Consider the following 14693-nt stretch of genomic DNA (forward strand, 5'->3'; position numbering starts at 1 on the left):
CTTGTTGAATTATTGGTATCGCTAATTCTTTTGTCCAAGTCTCGCATTCATCTCAGGGTTATCAGGAGCCCATCACTTATCAAAGTCTCGGATTTGTATTTATGGTCGAGGGCCTCTGAGGCGGATCCAGGGGTGGTTCGGTAGAACCCCCTAAATTATCCCTTAAAATGCTAGAAATCATGTTTCCGAAGACCTAATTTTCAAAATCTTCCGGGGGAGCATGCCCTCGGACAATTCTCCGAACCCCTCTTGACTAAATCCTGGATCCGCCCCAGGGCCTCAATCAAAAAGGTAGCGAGAAAGGCCCAAAGGTATTCGTCGTTGTGAGCCGGGACCAATTTCTGTCTTTGATCACTGTCGTTTGAAAGTATTGCGATGAAGAGGGTGAAATATCGCAAAATGAGAAAAGTCATCAAATTATTAAATTCAAATTAATTATTATCAAATTATTAGATTCTCGGCTGAAAGCCATTGTTGTTTATTAAAAGATAGTCCAATAAAAAAGGATGATTTCTGTTAAAATAAAGGAATGCAATATATATGCGAATTGTGAAAATACCGTAGTACAGGGAAAGGTGACTTGAGTTACACTTATAAATAGCGCCTGGTTAACACTTTCGTGACCCACCTAAATTACGGTAACATGAAATAATTTATTTAACACCTTCTCACTTCATTCAGGGAGAATGTTTTCTATGACGTCATTTTCCGCCCGGGAAGTCCGCGAGTTCGCGCGATTTTTTTCCTTCCGTTTGCCCACAGGGTAGCGTAGAGCGAGGGAAAGGTGAACCTTGATAATATGAGGCTTTGGGATTTAAAATTATATACACAATATAAACGGTACAATATACAGTAAAAAACGGTTTTTGCAGTAGTTGGAAAATTGGGTAAAACGAGGTCAGGACATTCGATTTCTTACATGGCTTTAAAAATACGACGAAAGATTTTCTTAATCGGATTTGCTGTAGCATTTCCTCGCAGATGCCTGTTCAGTGTTTCCATTTCCCCTTGACCTGACGTTTTGAGTGGTTAACTTGTGTTTCATCCCGTACTTTGTCCGCAATCTCAGCCCATTTTTTAAACGCCAAGAAAAGGCTAGAATGGTGTCGTGGACTTAACATGTCCGATTCTCTAACAGCCCGCTCCGTTCCTATCCCTCCACAGAATGTAACTCCTCGAGTATTAAAAAGCTTGCAGTGCCACCTTAAATGTTTGGTCGTAACGTGATTATATGAAAGCTATTCAGTCCGTGGCTACGGGTGAGACAGTGACGAAAGAAATCTTGGCCTTTACTCCGATGACGACACATCACAGTCAAAAACATGCAAGTTATGTCACAAGCTCATGTTCCTCTCCCCATTCCCTCCTTTGACGTCATCAAAGAATCAACTAAGAGGAATCCGCTTTTCTTTTAAGAAGGGCATTCAATACATTTCAATTCTTGAAAAAAAAACGGCCTTGGCTACATTGAAGAAGACGTGACAATCCTCTTTGATAATCACCAATTTGTTATACATTGTTCAAATAACCTGCTTATATTAGAACCAGACATTTCTTAAGTGGCTAACGTTTACTTCACCGGCCGCAGTCAGATGTTTTTACATCTTGCCATAATTCAGCCATAAATCGCCAATATCATGTGAAGAATGCTCTGTATGTGGTCTCAAAACTTCGTCTTAAAATTGCGTTTATTAGATTCGCACATGGCGAAGAAAGATTAGAAATTTTACCGAGTAAATCTCATAAACCATTCGTAAGAAGCTTTTCGTAAAAGCCATTAATGAAGATATAAGATGCATGGCGTTCTCTCCTTGAACATTTTATCAACAACAACAGTGAACAATACACCAATCCACCTCAGATCAATACAACTCATTATTGAAGTATTTATAGCTGCTATAACTGTCAGCCGAGAAAAAAACCCACGAACACACTAGACAATATTTTGTAACCTCCGATCAATGTTTTGAACCAACAACGGGTGAAAACGAAGCACAATACCGGATCTGTGGCCTGGCACACCCTCCAGTAAAACTAAAAAACGTGTTTTCGTCTTTACGAAAGAAAAATGAGCCACCTAACAATGAACGGAACTCGATAGTGAGAGCATAATTAAGTGATTACATTCGGCACCGATATACATCAGTCGTATTAAGTGTTGAAAACTTGTTAGAGTAAATTTGCGTGGTTAGTTAAATCAATAAGATTTATCAGTTGATCAACAACTCATTGCTGAGGTATTTCGTCTGTATAGGCCGTCCGTTTCAAACTTCCTTCTTGTGGGGAGCACGCCAGCTCGATACAAGAAGAAATCACATAATAATAACAGCGAGCCAAATGAATTTGGACAATGACTGAACTTATTTTGGCGGCCAGATATAATTCATCTGCCGGTTATAACCCAACATAATTCTGAGATTTTTTTTAATTTTCCCCTTTACAAGGAGCTAAACCTTAAGAGCTCTATTCCAAGGCTTAACGACTCAGTATGATATCGATCGACAATGAAGCCCAGTACTAAGCTTGTGTCAAAGTGGCCGGATCAAAAAACCATTAAGAAAATTAATGACTGGAACATGGATAATTATCTTAGGGCAGGGGAAGTGTAACAAAGAAACTAAAAAAAACCTTCTGTAAGATTGAGAATGCCATCGAGTTCAACTTTTAGATGCTGAAGCCGTTAGCTCAACATGCAAATCTAAAAGGAAACTTGAAAGGTGTGACTCAAAGGTCTTCCTCTCCTCCGGCGGTCAAATTCCAGGTGTATCAACTTTCTGATGTGTGCAATCTAGACAATCTAGACTGACGAAAATAGCGCTAGTGACGTCTGGCTTTCTTTTCAATTTGTTAGCCATTAAAAGATAACGTAATTTAAAACAGATTTGAGTTAAAGATCCATCAAAGTAAACTTTCGCTAATCTGGATTTTTATTTTTAGTTAGAAATTAGCTTTCAAAACAATTCGATTCAAACAATTTCAAGCTACCATGCCGTTTTAAAAGTGTGTCTATGTCTGCGTCACGTTGTGGGTGGTAACTGAAGATGCAATCTGTGGTTTAGGGAAAGTTCTTTTTTTTCTTACGAAATTTTCACAACTGTACAACTGTCTTTTGAAGTCTGAAAGCAATGGGTGAGTAGTAAATCGAAGACAAAAACAAAAACAAAAGAAAACAACGACTTCTAAGGGATTCAAAAGGGCGTGCGAAAACGCCTGACGAAAAAAAATATATTTTAAAAAAATTTGTACTGACTAATGACCTTCTCTCCGTGACATAATTACTTGGACTTCACTCTTTGAGTCCCTCAGAGAACTTTGAATCGTACCTAGAATTTTCTTCTCGTAAACCTTCAAAGGTTTTGCCGGTACACAAAATATTACTGGGGTTCTGAAAGAAAACTGATCACATTTTGGCAAGTAATGATATTTGGAGCTCATCACTGGAAACTAAGCTGGCGGTGTGTGAACCCAGCTCTAATGCAATTTTATGAATGACTACCTGCACGCAAAAGGGAACTGAAGTACTCAAAAGAAAGCCACTTCTCGATTTCTTTTATCAAAGGCTTGTTCTTGAAACAATCTTGGCTTTGCCACATCCTGACCGCTTGCTCAAAGTGGACGAGTTTAATATTTTAAATAGACGCGCCCAGTGATCTCATCAAAGAGATTCGAATTATTAATTGCCGCAGGAAACGGCATGAATATATTACTCATCGTTGTTTGCGAGTCACGCATCTCATGAAATTGTAATTTGAACTAACATGTTACGCGCTTTTGTTCTTGGTTCTACATTGTATTCACACGAGGATTTAAGGTCCCGACCGCAACTGTCATTAGTAAACTCCGGTTATCCAAGTGGGCGCCATACCGGAAACTATCACTACACGTGACGAAAGAGAAATGCTCATTACTAAAGTATTAGGTAAATATCTTTTACGTTATTGGAATACGGTCAGTTGGGGGTCAGTCATCGTTGAACGTACACCGTTCGTACTAGAATTCAAGGGGAAGAATTTCTTCGTAATCATTGTTATCAAGAAATCATCGCAATGGATCACGCTGTAAATGATTCACAGCCTTGCCAGTTGTCTGATGGCCATATCAGTGGATTACTGTCCGTAAACATCTTATCAATGATTATTGGCACAATTGGTAATTTATTGGTGATTGGAACAGTATTCACGAATGCCAGTTTACAGATCATTTCCAATTACTGGTTAGCAAGCATGGCTGTGGCTGATTTGATGGTAACGGCGCTCAGTCAACCGTTGTTTTCCACTTTCCTTGGTCTGCAGTTACGCGACGAATGCCACGAATTTGTTTCTCAGGCATTCCGTTTGATCGCCAACATGTCGTGCTCCGCGTCTGTTCTTCATCTCTGCCTGATAAGCATTGATCGATGCCTAGTGATTCTGCGGCCCCATGATTTTCGAAGCTACCGCACCAAAAAACGATTCAAAATCGCTCTGGTTTTCTCGTGGACTTTGCCGGTGATCTATGGGATCTTACGTGTGACCGTGAGCAAGAAAGGCACTTCTTATTTCACAGTCGCAGCTGTTGGTATCTGTTATCTGATTATCATTTTGTGCTACAGTTTGATCATTTTTAAAGTCCGAAAACAAGGTTCGGCCACTCTCAAGCGGTTGCGTGGACAGTCACGTAGGAGTACACCTTCTGAACACATGGTTGAGCGTCGCGTGACAGTCACGATAGCCATAGTTGTCGTTATTTTCACAATTTGTTGGTTTCCTCTCCTTTACCTGCGCTCTGCTTTCGCAGAAGCAAATTTTGGCGCGGCTTATAACTGGGCGAGGACTCTGGCTTTAAGCAATTCGTCGATGAATCCTTGGATCTATTGCTTTCGTATCGCTGAGTTTCGTGACGCTTACAGAAGATTGATGAAATGTCAGTGGAAACCAAGCACAGTGTGTCGCGGTGGAACAGGAGATCGAGAACAGAACGATTTAGACACAACAAAGTCTAGTGAGTTAGACAACCAAAATAGTGTTTGATCTGACTGCTTTGTCACTGACTTTCTGGCTCAAAATAACTGTCAGAATTTGTAAAATATTTCATAATGGTTGTGGTAAAATATATGCGGCATTCTCTGAGTCAGAGTGTAATTCAAAAATAACAGTTCGGTTTTGAGTTATATTTTGATATCTGATCAGTTTGTACAAATGGAACGGAAGGAAGAAGTCGAGCTCTTGAACAATTTGGTACAAAAGAAAATGACGATAGCATCCTTTAAGTTTAATATTCTTTTAGATAAATGTATATTAAATATTAGTTGTTCTTTGCTGTCACGAAATGATTCACGGAAGAGTCTGCTTAGAGCTTCTATCAAAAACTTCACAAACGAGACACGACAATCGGTTTTTTTTTCTGCGCCGTCTCGGTTGGGATTTTTACAATTTATTGTTTTCGTTTTGTGCTGGGATTTTGTCCACTAACGGTTGTATTAAGTTTGGGAAGTTATCTTTTTGCAGAATATTGATTGTTTGTTGTGTTTTTTTTTTGGTGAATAAAGAAAACATGATATTAATCTTACTACAGATCCTTTCAGTCTAATCACGAATTGAATGTGATAGACGATCCACTGTGAAATTTTCATATCTTTATTCACCTCAACTACATTTCCCGCTTTAAAGTAATCTTACGTGATTGCTTTGCTTTCATTGAAAGAACTCAAAACAAAGTTTGTTATTTTTCTTGCCAAAGTCCAAACATGTTTGACGTCAGGCAGTAAACCACAAGTAAAATCAATAGGATTAAAGATTTTAACAAACTGCCATAATATAAACAACCAAGCTTTTCTACGGTTTGTACCTCTTTCGCAAGTTCGTTTCGTGGCCTTGCTCTCATATAGATCTATATCACTTAATACAAAGCAGTGACCCTGAGAGCTAACACTCGCTCATGGAGGTAAGCGACATATAGATTATTGGAAACTCAAAGGAAAAAGAGTAGTTCAGTTCACTTGACCCTCAATCTTTCGTTACCTTAAGCTTCCGTTAACTACAACGCGGGCACGAGAAGCGCAATTCTCATTTTCCCAACAGCCGTTCAAGGGAACGAGGACTTGTTCGATTCTCCTGTAATTACGCTCGGCCCAAAATGTACCAGATTTTTTTTACCCCGTCGGTTTTCTAAACAAATTTAATCTCTTGCCCCCAATCATGATGAGTAAGAAATGAAAAGAAAACCAAGGTCAGGGGAACAAAGGACATGATCATCAACTTTAGAACCGCTTGATTGTTAAACGGATTCTCCTCGTCAGTAGCATCGGAAATATATAGGGAATAATATTGAGAAGATGTATATTGATCTTAAGGTGTATATATTAAACAAAGCCAGAGCCAGATGGCAATCTTTTGTTTTTGTCATTGTTTTGTCTAATGAGGTCTGTGGCTTTGCGGAGATCTTGTCAAATATTGTGTTCATAAGCAACAATAACGAATCAAATTATATTGTCTTTTCTCCTAGACAGCCGAAGTGATCATTAATCCCCTTTAAGTTTTTAAGTCTCAAAATTGATAAAGATTTAGCTTCTCCCCATGCATCATCCGGCAAACAGGCAATGAGAATATTCAAATGACTGGTCTGTTGCTTTGGACCTTATGACAGTGACCAGATACAATCAAATTTCACACATAAATCATTTATTGCTAGCATATTCTTTATCAGCTCTATCTTTCAATCATTTGGAAACAGTTTTTCAAAATCATGGCTATTTCATAGCTTCCTACATATTTCAAATATAACTAGCAACACTAGATCACAAGAATTACATTGGTATACATATGAATAAATGACGGCGCTAATTTGATTAGCGGTACATCTGGATACGAATAATAAAGTGATACAGTGAAATGATTTGAGGCATTACAGAGTATACATATGCACTACTGAATAATACAAATAAACCTTTGATTTTGAATTTCTGAAGTGAAATAGTAGTGAAATTAAAACACATCACAATTAAGAAAACTACCGAAATGTATTATGTATGATATGAAATCAAAACAGTCGGATTAACTTTTTTTGATTTTAAGTTTTCTAAGATAACAACTGATAATAATGGATATAAAATTGACAGTTTCTAAAGTGAATCATGTGTGTATTGTAGTAGTTATCGATCTAATCAATGTCGAACTAACGTTGAATATTTTTCTGCATTTTTTTCAAGTTCCAAAAATTTGGAATTCCTTACCCAAAGACATTAGGTATTCTGAAACTTTTGCATCTTTTAAAGACGTCTTCGACGTGTTTTGTTAAATCAATAGAAATACTGAGATTGGTGGTTTAGCAAAAGAAATGTTCCCAATGAACGCTTATCGCTTACATATACGCATGTTTTTTTTTCATTTTGCTTTTAGGCTTCCCTCGTACAAGCCCCGTGATTTCTGGAGGTCCCCTTTCCATCTGTTAAAGTATTGTGATAATTTTGTAATATAAAACACATTTCTCTTCATGAATGGCTAAGAAAACTTGCATTGTATTGTACTGTAACTTGACTTCACTGTTATGAGATTTTCTCTATCAACTATTGCATTCCTATCACTAACAAACCAATTTTCTGTGCTTTGACTCGCCGGAATTTACTTTGTTGTTTTTTTTTTTGTATTTTAAGGAGACTCTTGTAACGTTCAAAACAAAAGATGCTTCTGCATTTTTTAGTAAACAACTTATATCCAGCCCACAATGCTATAATTAAAAACCACAGAACTAAAAAGAGAAAGAAAGGGATTTGGAGTTTTTTGTCCAAGCATGCTTCAGAGTGATACATTGTTCCAAAATAATTAAAGATCAACAACGGAACCTAGAAGAAATGAAACAGATTTGCTGCCCCAACACGCCTTTTTGCTTCAACTTCTGTGGTGCAGGGCTGCCTTTCGATATCATTGTAAAGTAAAGCAACACTTACAGCTGCAATGACGAACATAAAAGCTGTATCGAATTGAAAAGTAAACCTACTTGGTCAAAGATGATAAATTGCAGAAAACATTCCCTCAAAGCACAGAGCCCAGGAAAGAGCGTAATCCAGGGAAAAGTTAAATTCATTTTTACACTTCTCAGAAATCTCAATCGAGTCATCACTATCATTATCATGGGGAACAAGCATCTTTTCAAAATGAACAGAAATGTCAGGACTTTTTAAAACGTGCCTTGGTAACCTTCTGGAATTAAGATCAGTTTCAGTCGTGCCTGTTTTCTTGGCTGGTTTCTGTTTCCGGCGCATTTTTCCTGCTCAGAGCCAAAACCTTTGACTCCATACAAATGCCATTAAAAGCTAAGATAATGCCATAAAAAAGATATGCCAGACTACATACAATTAGGTTATGAGTAATATCAGCATAACACACTCGATAACAGAAATCATTGTAATAACAATGATCTGTCTCCCTCTTGAACCATCAAATACCAGTCTGCAAAGACAAACTGGAATGAACCCACCATTAAAATCGAGCCGACGATAAATGTGATGTAAGAGAAACTGTTTGGGACCTCAACTAAAGACATGAGTATCGCCGTCCGCGTTTTTTATTGCTATTCCAATAAACCAACTGGAGGTGGAGGCGTTTAGTGACGGAAAAGAGAACTTGGACATAGTAATCCGTCCCTTTTTGGCGAACGACAGACGGAGTGACTCTCCTTTGTAGTCCACAACGTCAATGTTGTCTTCGACATCCTTACAGTCACGTGATACTTTAAGGTAAGCTGGTATGTCACCAAATGAAGAAGCGGAAGTTACGTCAAGTTGTGTCCCTGAAATATCTTCTGCTGGGGTGAACTGGAAAAATTTAATTGGCTCAGCCGGCAAACTTAACGTGAAAGATTTTGGTTTACCTAATACGATATCTTTTTCTTGAAACATTTCTGCAGAATACCTGAGACAAGAAGTCCCCGAAAACGCCAAGTGTTTGCCAATGGTATCTGTCGATGTCGACGATGGGCAGAAAAAAAGTAAACTGTTCCATTCATCCGCTGATCTTGGCGCAATGTCAAGATGACTTGACGATGACCAATCGGCTCCGTATACTGATACATGTAAAGATCCTGTGGAAACAGAGGAACCATAAACTGACGTTACATTTAAATCACACTGAAATTGTTCTCTCTTTTTTCAATTTCACTCACTGGTACCACTCTCTGAAGGGGGGAGCCTATAAAGAAAGAAAGTTGATGCTGGCAGGTGCACTTTTAGAGTTGGAAAGTCACGACTTTGCTGCACTGATGGTTGCCAAGAGAAAAAATATTTAAAGGAGGGCGATACCATATTTCCACTATGATGCTCTCGGTCGTGTCAATTTTACTTCCTACACCTCTTCTCGCTAGAAGTCAAAAAATAATCTATACTCGCTTTCGCACTCGTGTTTTATCCTGTTTTGCTTTTTATTTGTTTTTTTTTCCAGAGACCACCCCCTAATGACAATGGTACAATAATGATGACAATAAACCTATAAACAGTTGTGGGCTTGGTGGCCAAGCCTTTGAACAGGAGTGAGGCTAAGGGTGACCTTAATTGTTATGATACAGATGTTGCTGCTTTTCAAATGCAAATTTCTTTGTTATCATGCTAAGTAGATACTGGTCTCTATCACAACAATGTTACTCTCAGCCTCACTTCAAATCAAAGGCTTGGCAACTAAGTACACAACTGTAAAATGGTCTATTGATATTTCTAGAGTGTAAATAAGAATCATGCAAATTAGAATCGTGAAATCTAGCTTAATATCCAAATGCACTATATAAAAATAGTCATCCTGAATCCTAACAAATATATCACAAAATAATATAATTGAAATGCGTATCCTACTTCAAAAGCTGATTCAATTAAATAGCCTTTAAACTAGGTAGAAGATCTTTGTACTTCTTTAACGACAGGATAAAGAAAATCTGTACCACAGTACCGATAGCACTTTTAATCCCATGAATAATTTTAACAAAGTGCAACCGAAGAACAACGAATCTCGTGCGAAATCAAGATCAGAAGATGGGCCTTTTTCTTACGATTGTACTACACAGAAAGATCGCCTTACAGATGGTAGCAAAAAGTGAGTGTACTTGATTAAACCAAATTAGAGGAACAAAGGGAAAAGGTAAAGCAAACCAGTGGATTAGCAATTGTAATTCATGTAAAAGCTGAAGGAGTCGGTAAAAGTAAGCATTCATTTCGCATCTCTAGAGAAATTATAATCAGGTTATGAAAAAACCAGGTTTTACCTCTGTTCGATTCCGCGTTCCTTCCTCTCTCAAATACAGCAGTCGCTGGGATTGTCCATCTTCATAAGGCAGGTGTGATTCAGGTTTCTCGAGAAAGGAAACTGACCACTGAACCTCAGTGTTAGAGTCAACATGTACTGAACACCAGTCGTTCGGGATTTTATCTGTTTGAAGGTACGGTCTGCAGACAGCTTAGCGTGAGCACTGATTGAGAAAACTGAGAAGGAGATTGAAAAAGTTAATACGAAAACAGCGGTCGAAAGCATATTGAGGACTTCAGAACTTTAGACACGTTTTCGCTGCATATTAATACTGTTTCAACAATCGTGGGAGCGACTCCGGTTTTGTGTATGTTTGAGTCTGTTCGACCACTAGAAAACTTCCACGATTTCCAAGAAAGGAGGATTTGACATTCAGTTTTCAGTGTTGTCACTGTCTCTTCATTTGCATAATTTGACTTCATCTTTAATCTCAAAGCTTAATCTTTTCAGTCCAGTCATATCTATCACTGGAGGTGAAGCGAATGGTATAATTCGAGACTCTCAAGCTGCAGGCCGAGACTCCTGGGGCCGAGACTACGAGATCTCTTTGTCTCACCTACATCTTTTCTGCAGCGAATCATGTTTGTAGGAGTCGTTGGGCAGCACATTACTGTATCTGAGACGAAACTTAAGACAGTAAACAGCCAATGACTCATCTATCATGTACTAGTCTTTATTGATCGTTGATATTATGATCTTAAACAGTGTTTACAAAGACATTGCAATTTTAGAACTCCCTTACAATAGAAACTATGGTAAGCTAGACCTACTGATATAAAATTCAGCCTAATATGACGACGAAGAACAAATCAAATTGTATTTTAAAAGAATTGGTATGATGAGTTACTATAGTAATTTGGAATCCATAAGCGAACGGCGTTAAAATGTCGATCTCAATTAGCTCAATTGGCTCAATTATGATATTGGCTCAATGATATTTTCTTTAATCACGTGTGATTATGTGATTATTAATGTGAGGATTAGTAAATGATCCAATACTAGATTCTCAGAGCAACCACCAAAAGAATGGTATGGCAAACAGTAAGGAGAACTACTAAGGAGATCTTGGAAGTTAAAGAGTTATTAAAAAAGATATGTGAAAACGCATTCTGGTCGTAACAACACTAAATAACTCTTGACTAATAAAGCAATTTGACACATTAGTGAAGCACCAATCATCTAAGAAAGAGGCAGCTGAATAACTTAAGACCAGAGCGAAAAAAACTCATAAAAAATAGCACAATATATATAAATCGTAGAAACCGAGTTAGTAACTCTAAGAAGAGTCCCAATAACTGGTGGTCCTATGATATAACATCAAATCAAGCTGATGTAAATAACATGATAGTTTATCTCAGAGGTACTGTAGCATAATGATAGTTTGAATTTGAAAAGATATGTGTAGAAAAACCACTGCCATGTAATACTGAGTGGCAAGGTTTCCCTTTTTTGTCATACTGGTGTCACGGAACTTTACGCTTGTCTTTATATTCTGTGCGTTCTCTCCGTCTTTTACTGATAGAAATTATTTTCATCGTACAGCGTTTTCTTGTCGATAGAAAAATGGAAGCCTTGATCAGTTGTATATGCTAAGCCGGGCCGGTTAGCAGAATCAAAGAAGCGTTACATTAAGGATGAATTTGCATAGATTGCCAGTACGGTCAGAGAATTTCGGTCATTCAGTTATGATGCTATAATCAATCCCGTTTTGTAACCTCAGTGCCTTTTTGCGAACCTCTTTGAGCTTCTCATTTCTGAAATACATTGATTGTTTCTCTCCTCGAAAGACTGAGTCATATTTTGTAATCCGCGAGCAGGGGTTCGTACATCATCTCTGTTTGATACGGTGCAAGGATTTTCAAAACTAAGAGGCACATTTTCATAGTTTGAAGGTGTATTTTGTGCATTTTCTTTAAGATCTTGCTTATCCGGCGCGTCCATTATAATAGAATCTGGTCGCAATTCATCAGAAGCACCACTAGCTGCACCAGTTTGGCTTTGTCTTCTGACTAGTCTCGGAGATTTATAACTGACATGTATAACCATAAGCGCCCCCATTAAGAGACCAAAAGAGGAGGAAATGTGCCACACATCATGCCAGTCAAAAAAAGCCAGGAAAATACATTCCTGATTTAGGTCACGTGATTTCTCTGGAGACTTACTCTTATCTGTCGTTTCTCGGTCAAAGAAAATCCACAGAGCAAAACAATTTAGAGCCAGTATAGAACAGGTATATAGCAACTTACAGGTTACTTTGAAGAAAGAACAACACTCCTCTTTGGAACAACAGTTCTGATCACATATTCTATCCCATAGTTTCTTGAAACGATCCTTGCAGTTTGAAAAACATGACGACTCACACTTAAGACCAACACAGAAAGATCCTACAGAGGCAATACAGCTCTCTGCTACGCAGAACCACAGGATAGCGTCACTAAATTCTATTACTTTTGTGGACCAAAGGACAATCAGCAAAACTGGTATTAATACGAAGCCAAATGCACAAAATACAAATATTATGGTGCAACATGAACAACAGCATTCACAACACTTACAATGACACTTGCAACAAAGTTTAGGTAACAACTTAGATCCAGCCCACAATGCTATAATGAGAAACCATAGAATCAAAAAAAGGAAGAAAGGGATTTGGAGTTTTACATCTAGGCCTGCTTCAGAGTGGTACATTGTTCCAAAATAATTAAAGATCAACAACGGAACCAAGAAGAAAAGAAACAGATTGGCCGCCCCAACACGCCTTTTTGCCTCAACTTCTCTGGTGCACGACTGCATTCCAATGCCATTGTAAAGTAAAACAACACTTAAAGCTGCAATGACAAACATAAAAGCTGTATCGAATTGAAAAGTAAACCTACTTGGACAAAGATGATAAAGTGCAGAAAACATTCCCTCAAAGCACAGAGCCCAGGCAAGAGCGTAACCTAAGGAAAAATCATACTTTTTTTTAAGTGCCTCCTCTTCCGTTGTTTGCGTTGTTTTGTTTATAGATTTGTCTACTTGGCTTTTCCCTTCTTCGTGTTCATTGCTTACTATGTCGACGCTATTTTCTTGCGCAGAGCTTGCATGTTTCTTACATTGAGCAAGTACCTCTGACTCCATGCAAAGGACATTAAAAGCTAAGATAATGCCGTGCAAGACGTAAGCTAGATTGCTGACAATTAAGTTATATGGAATATCAGCATAACGAACTCGATAACAAAAATCGTTGTAATAACAGTGATCTCTGTCTCCCTCATAAATCATTAAATACCAGTCTGCAAAGACAAACTGGAATGCACCCACCATTAAAACCGAACCGACAATAAATGTGATGTAAGAGTAAGTTTTGGGACCCCGAATAAAAGCATAAGTACATATGACGGCTAACATAGCTGACAAATATTCACGGGTTAGACAAAGGCTTAGACAGCAGTCTTCTCTAAAATTACACCATGCCCAGAAAGATACAACAAGACCCAAAATAATGCAGATCGCGCATTGTGAAACCCACATAGCATGAGCGTATGAGTAATCAAATGATCTATTTAAAGTTAATGTCACAGTCTTTGTTGCATCAATTGGCGTGTCACCTGAGGCATTCTTGATTGCAATTCCAATGAACCAACTGGAGTTGGAGGCGGTTAGTGGCGGAATAGAGAACTTGGACAAAGTAATTCGTCCCTTTTTGGTGAACGACAGACGGATTGACTCTCCTTTGTAGTCCACAACGTCAATGTTGTCCCTGACATCCTTACAGTCACGTGATACTTTTAAGTAAGCTGGTACATTTTTAGATTCAGAAGTGACAGTGACGTCAAGTTGTGCACTTGAAATGTCCTCTGCCGGGATAAACTGATAAACAGCTGGATAAGAATCCTTTGCGCTAAGTTTAACTTCCACTGGTTCATCTAATTGAATGCTTCCCTCTTGTTGCATTTCCACCATGAAACTGACGCCAGCTGTGCCTGAAAACAATAAGTGTTTTTCACTAACCTCACGCATGGTTGGACAGAAAGGGCAAGTTTTCCAACCAGCTTGAGACGTTGATATGCCAAGGTGGCTTGTTGATAACGACCCTTCAACCTCTTCATAGACAGATAGGTGCAATGAACCTGAAAGTAGACAAAAATCAATTTTTAATTCACTAAAGCTGTGCTAAAAAAAGAACACAAACAGTTTAGAAGTATTCTGTCCACTTGAATTGTGAAAAGACTTTAGTCTAGACGGAATAATTATTGTGGAATGCCAACAAAATGTGACGATGTCGTGGTGCGTCTGGAATGTTTATTCTGTGAAGCATTATTCAAAATTTGTTCAAAGATTGGTTCTCATCCATGCACTCGAATAAAACCTTTAAATTTTTGCGTTGCTACGTTAACGTCTTCCAAGTAGATAGATTTAAGTTCTGCTGCAATTGCGCTCAAAAGA

At 38.2% G+C, this 14693-nt stretch overlaps 2 protein-coding genes and 1 pseudogene across 8 annotated transcripts in view; 1 reads left to right on the forward strand and 2 right to left on the reverse strand.

Moving 5' to 3' along the window:
- Nucleotides 1-3669: 3669 nt before the first annotated feature.
- Nucleotides 3670-5547, forward strand: LOC111331919 (histamine H2 receptor). Its single transcript, XM_022937138.2, has one exon. The coding sequence runs from the start codon at nt 4047-4049 to the stop codon at nt 5007-5009; it is 963 nt and encodes a 320-aa protein (XP_022792873.1). The 5' UTR covers nt 3670-4046; the 3' UTR covers nt 5010-5547.
- Nucleotides 5548-6642: 1095 nt separating this feature from the next.
- On the reverse strand, nt 6643-8239 carry LOC148729678 (uncharacterized; annotated as a pseudogene).
- The window catches only part of LOC111331881 (uncharacterized), an 8974-nt gene continuing 923 nt past the window's right edge, over nt 6643-14693 (reverse strand). For 2 of the 7 annotated variants that reach the window (XM_022937084.2, XM_022937085.2), the window contains exon 2: nt 10918-14377. In XM_022937084.2, coding sequence (XP_022792819.2) covers nt 11982-14377 — 2396 coding nt within the window. In that variant the 3' untranslated portion in view covers nt 10918-11981. Of the gene's footprint in view, nt 9058-10224; nt 10442-10917; nt 14378-14693 lie in introns of those variants that run through there. The other 5 variants (XM_022937088.2, XM_088762377.1, XM_022937087.2 and 2 more) reach the window with 5 other exon arrangements.

This window comes from Stylophora pistillata, chromosome 6 (assembly GCF_964205215.1).
Source record: "Stylophora pistillata chromosome 6, jaStyPist1.2, whole genome shotgun sequence".
NCBI lineage: Eukaryota > Metazoa > Cnidaria > Anthozoa > Scleractinia > Pocilloporidae > Stylophora > Stylophora pistillata.

Excerpts from the sequence above, each read along its gene's own strand:
- LOC111331919 (XM_022937138.2), top strand. The coding sequence starts at position 4,047 with ATGGATCACGCTGTAAATGATTCACAGCCTTGCCAGTTGTCTGATGGC.